Source organism: Monopterus albus, unplaced genomic scaffold, assembly GCF_001952655.1.
Source record: "Monopterus albus unplaced genomic scaffold, M_albus_1.0 scaffold81.1, whole genome shotgun sequence".
Classification (NCBI taxonomy): domain Eukaryota; kingdom Metazoa; phylum Chordata; class Actinopteri; order Synbranchiformes; family Synbranchidae; genus Monopterus; species Monopterus albus.
Window position 1 is genome coordinate 668,857 of NW_018127961.1, and position 5,050 is coordinate 673,906.

At 42.0% G+C, this 5,050-nt stretch overlaps 1 protein-coding gene across 1 annotated transcript in view; it reads left to right on the forward strand.

Annotated features, from left to right (window-relative positions):
* Positions 1-5,050, forward strand: part of vps13b (vacuolar protein sorting 13 homolog B) — a 360,621-nt gene that overhangs the window by 342,103 nt on the left and 13,468 nt on the right. The window contains exons 53-55 of the mRNA XM_020606756.1: positions 2,395-2,602; positions 3,531-3,719; positions 4,373-4,519. Of these exons, the coding sequence (XP_020462412.1) occupies positions 2,395-2,602; positions 3,531-3,719; positions 4,373-4,519 (544 nt within the window). The remainder of the gene's footprint in view (positions 1-2,394; positions 2,603-3,530; positions 3,720-4,372; positions 4,520-5,050) is intronic.

Consider the following 5,050-nt stretch of genomic DNA (forward strand, 5'->3'; position numbering starts at 1 on the left):
AAGACAGTAGTGAGACCAGCTATGCTGTATGGGTTAGAGACTGTAGCAGTGAGGAAAAGACAAGAGGCAGAGATGGAGGTAGCACAGATGAGGATGTTGAGGTTCTCTTTAGGAGGGACCAGGATGGACAGGATTAGGAATGAGCACATCAGAGGGACAGCTCAGGTCGGCTGTTTTGGGGACAAGGTCAGAGAGGCCAGATTGAGATGGTTTGGACATGTGCAGAGGAGGGGTAGTGGTTATATTGGTAGAAGGATGTTGGAGATGGAGCTGCCAGGCAAGAGGTCAAGAGGAAGGCCAAAGAGGAGATATATGGATGTGCTAAAAGAGGACATGAAGTTAACTGGGGTGAGAGTAGAGGATGCTGAGGATAGAGTTAGGTGGAAACAGATGATTCGCTGTGGCGACCCCTAACGGGAACAGCCGAAAGAAGGAGAAATGGTACAACCTAATGGCTATGAAGAAACTCAAAACTGTGTTCAAACAGTGACAGTGTGTAAGTCAAAACCGTGTGTTAAACATCCATCCTATTTTATCTATCTCTTTCTCTCTCTCTCTCTCCACTCTAGTTCTCAAGTATTGATTTAAGTCTCAGCCCCGGTGCCGGTTGGGCTGTAGGATAGGCTACATATTGTACATACATTTCCTATACATAGGATGAATAAATGTTTACTCTGATTTAAAAGATATTCATGCCAGTTTCAGTCTCTGCAAGTTGGGTTTCATGGCAACAGTCAGGAAACACCGTGTGTTTTCGACACATCACATGTTTAGTAGGATGTATGTGATAAGTCTGAGGTGGCAGTTTGGTGGTTGAGCAGAGGCAACGTGGCCTTGGGAGGAAAGGGAAGACTGGGTCATCTTTGATGACTCTGAACTTCAGAGTAAGTCTGAGAGCACTGTTTGTTTGGCTGTCTTCTGGCACCCAGCCCTGTTTAGGGCTCACCAGCCATGGTTACCGTCAAATGACTGCTGTTATCGGTGGATTGGTATAAAAGCGGTTGTATGGTTTTGTCTGTGTGCCTGTTTCTCTGTCTCTGCATGCCCATGGTTGTTCCCAGATGCTTTGTCTACCATCTTTCTGTTTGTATTGTGCAAGTTGTTTGCAGACCATGTCTTTCTATGTATTTGTTTAGCCTGCGTGACTCTTGTCAGTGTTAATGGTCTGCATAATATAACAGTATAAGAATTGCCTGTTTATTTATGACACATTTAAATGTCAGTTTGAGGGTGAATGCTGCTCTGTTTGGCAGTGTGTACAACATGTCCACAGCCAAAGTACTGGAGCAGACAGAGGAAAATGATCCTTGATGAACATTGATAGAAATGATCTTTAATCCTGGTGATTGAGCAAAAACAAATTTTATGACGTGATCTAGCTGATCTGACAATAAAGGTTCTTTATCACTTGTGCATTACAGGTAGCTGTGTGTTTGTCTCTTTGTCTTGACATGTGTCATTGTGTAGCTATATGTCTAGGTGCGGTGTGTGCAGTCCATGCACCCATAGCCATGCTGCAATAGTCTGTATGAGAAACAAGCTCAGCACACATTTGTTCTGAATGTCTGCCTGCTTGTCTTTTGTTTTGTCTGGACCCCTGAATAGAGTGGTGTTGATCACTCCTGTCAGAGGTTCAGGTTTTATTCCCAGAAGTAAATGTGCATCGATTGCAAAGACCAAAGGTTCAACCAGCTCTTTCGGTAGGATTGGTTAAATCTTAGATAAACGAGACCTTCCCTGCCATCCCACATAGCAGATGATTCACTCTGGTAAAGAAACTTAGGAGGCATCAAGTTAAAGTTAAATAATGTTAAATACAAGTAATACATAAGACACACATGCAGATTATACAAAAGCAACAAGTTAATTAAAAAACAGGGTGCTATCCAGTCCTCATCCTATTCTATTCTATACAAATCATATTGTTACATTGGAGTAAAAGTAAACCAAATCCTCGTGTGACCACAGGTATATGCACTGAGAAGCTGTTTCCAGCATTTAGGAAAGTCATGTACTGCGCATCCTATAAAAATCCTCAGCTTTAGCTCTTACTACCCAAATCAGTTTTTCTCAGACAAACTGCAACACATCCTCTTAATGCTCTGACTACATTTACTGTAGGGCTCTGAATGTTCTTTAAAGCAATTACACATGTGGCTTGTAACAGACAATAATTAGTTTGCATTTCCTGGAAAATCTCTAGAGTATATACAGTATGTAATAAATGTATTTTCGCCTCAGTGGGAACGCATTCTGTCAGTTTGGAAATCAATTCAAGAACCTCTTTACAGAAAACCAACCAAACCAGTTGGACCAGTCACAGCAGTGTGACCTAATTACTGCCCTCAGATGTTACCAGGGTCATTTTTATAGTAATGTGCTCTCTCCCCACAGGGCTGTGGTAGAGCCACTTGCCCAGTGGGATAGTCCAATGCAAGTGAAATTATCCAGCTGGAAGTCTGGTCTGAACACTCTACTGGTAGAACTGTTGCCCTGGGCCCTGCTCACCAACCACTCCCAGTGGGACCTCTGGCTCTTCGAGGGAGAGAGCATCGTACTTCAGATACCAGCCGGCAAGGTCATTGTACCGCCCAACTTCAAGGTAGGGTGCCAGCTACAGTATATGCCTACTGCAAGAGACACCTTTAAAAAGGAACAGTAAAGGTTTAAGATGCTAAGACCAAAGCCTCTTGACTTTTAGTCCCAAGCCCCAAAAGCACTGGATCCTAGATTTTCCATAAAGTTAATAGCATTTTCTTATACCACTTAGATTTTTTTATATAATATCTGAGCACCACGTATTATGTTACATCAGTGGAATCATGTTGCATGAATGTCAGTAAAAGTTTGCCAGTAGAACCTGAGATTATTCCCCACAGCTGCATTACAGCAATATTCCCTGCCTAGGTCTTTATCTGCAGCCAAGCTCTGCCACCGTATGTTGCTGGCGCATCTTGCCACTGGCTTCTGAGATCAGAAGAACGGGTTTCAGATGGTTTTCCCCTGTGAAACACAACACACACACATTCATTTCTGTGCCACTGGAGGCAACATATCAAAGAGCAAGTACTGATATGGTTCAGCACAAGAAACAAAACAAGTTATAAATGTGTCAAAATAGAAACAAATAAAACATTGTTCCCATAGAGTCCTGCTATTTTTCCTGGAACTACAAGTGCTGCAGCTCTGAGTTGATCAGTTTATGGGTTTATGGGAGAAGTCTGGTGTTTGAAAGGCATGTGTCATGAAGCTAAAATGCATGAATATTCTCTGTGTCACTAACATTATGTTTTCCTAACAAAGCCAGTGGTAATGGAGGTTATATATTTTTCAGTTGCCAGTACTGTTTGCAAAGCTTTGCAGGGAACACTGACACTCTCAGGACACTGTGCTGAGTTACTGATAATGAAGCCACAGTTAATCCTAGCATCTGACTGTATCCAAAGTGCTGTCAAACACAGACTGTTTTAATAGTAAATTGTGTTTGGCATGCATGACAGTGAGTTGACCTCTTTTTCCCCACCATCCAGGAACCCTTCCAGATTGGTATCTACTGGGCCCACACCAACACTGTCCACAAGTCTACAGCACTGAAACTGGTCCATGACCTGACTTCTCCTCGATGGAAGGAGGGATCAGGCCCAGACATGGTCACTCTAGATGAGGAGGGATACGTAGAGGTCGACATCACCCTGGGCACCTTCCCTGGAAGACAGAAGGTGAGGAAACCAATGATCAAACTTTGAAACTTATTTAACATTCAGTTACCACCACCTGTTGAATGTCCTTGATTAAAAGGTTGTATTCCAAACAGGAAAAGTAGTTGATTGAACAGTCAGGTGAGGTCGAGACTCACTAGGATTTTAATAGGGTACTTTGTAGTAATGTATCCAAATGTGTTTTACACATTCTAGTGTGTTCATTGAACTATATGGCAGTTTTCATCTGTTTTTATCCCACAGCTGTTAGTCTACCACAAACCAACTACTGTATAGCCAACAAAACCAACTGGTTTACCTGCTTAGAGATGTGCAGATACCAGAGCAGAGCTATAGCAAGAATAGAAAAACAGCTGTGCTGACCTTAAAGATATTAGCAAACTACGAGGGAATCAAATCTAGTTCTTGAAATAGTCATTTAAATGCATTGAATTTCACATTAAGGCCCCAGATGGTACCATGAAAATGTTTTTAGTGAAATACAATATAATGTCATTAAGTGAAACCAGTTTTTCAGTGGATGTTGAGCAGACAGCTCAAGCTTTTTCCTAACATATTTTAATCTCACCAAATGAAAATGCTACTCAATTGTGTGTTTTTTCTAATTATACAGTATCTAGCTAACAACTTAATGTGTTTTGTTCCCCTTGTAGCTGTGTCAGTTCTGTGTGTCATCTGTGGTGAGACATGGCATCCAGATCCTACAGATAGAGGACAGAGCAGTTCTTGTCAACAACACTACTTACTGGATACAGTACAGGCCTCTGCTGACTTATCACACACTGGGTAGCAGTGACCAGGTAACGTGCATAACATGTGCTGTTAACTGAGCATTTCTCTGAATCGTACACTGTTTAGAAACAGTCATGCACAAACACGTGCAACAAGTCATCTTCAGTAGTGCGACTCCACTTCTTCTTTCATTTGATGAAGTAATGTCAAATATATCAACTCCTGGTTATTTTTGCACATGGTAAAATATGAAAGACGGGAATGTAGAATCTTTTTCCTTCGTATTTAATTAAGAAAAACAGTGCTTGTGCTGGCATACTACTAGAACATATGAGGCAAGGTTTCAGGCTCTACAGTACAAGGGCTAATATTTCATTCATCACATCACCTTCTCAGTTTTCACCAACTTAACTGTTTGCTCCGTCTCTCTACAACACTGTGAAATAGTTTAAATCCACTGCTTCAGTACCTCGTAACTATAAACATGCATGGTGCATGTGCACGGCCCTGCATCCTGTCTGTTCTGCTGAACGTTCTGAACCCCCCCACACACACACATTACTCCCACACATCCACCCCACCACTACTACACACACACA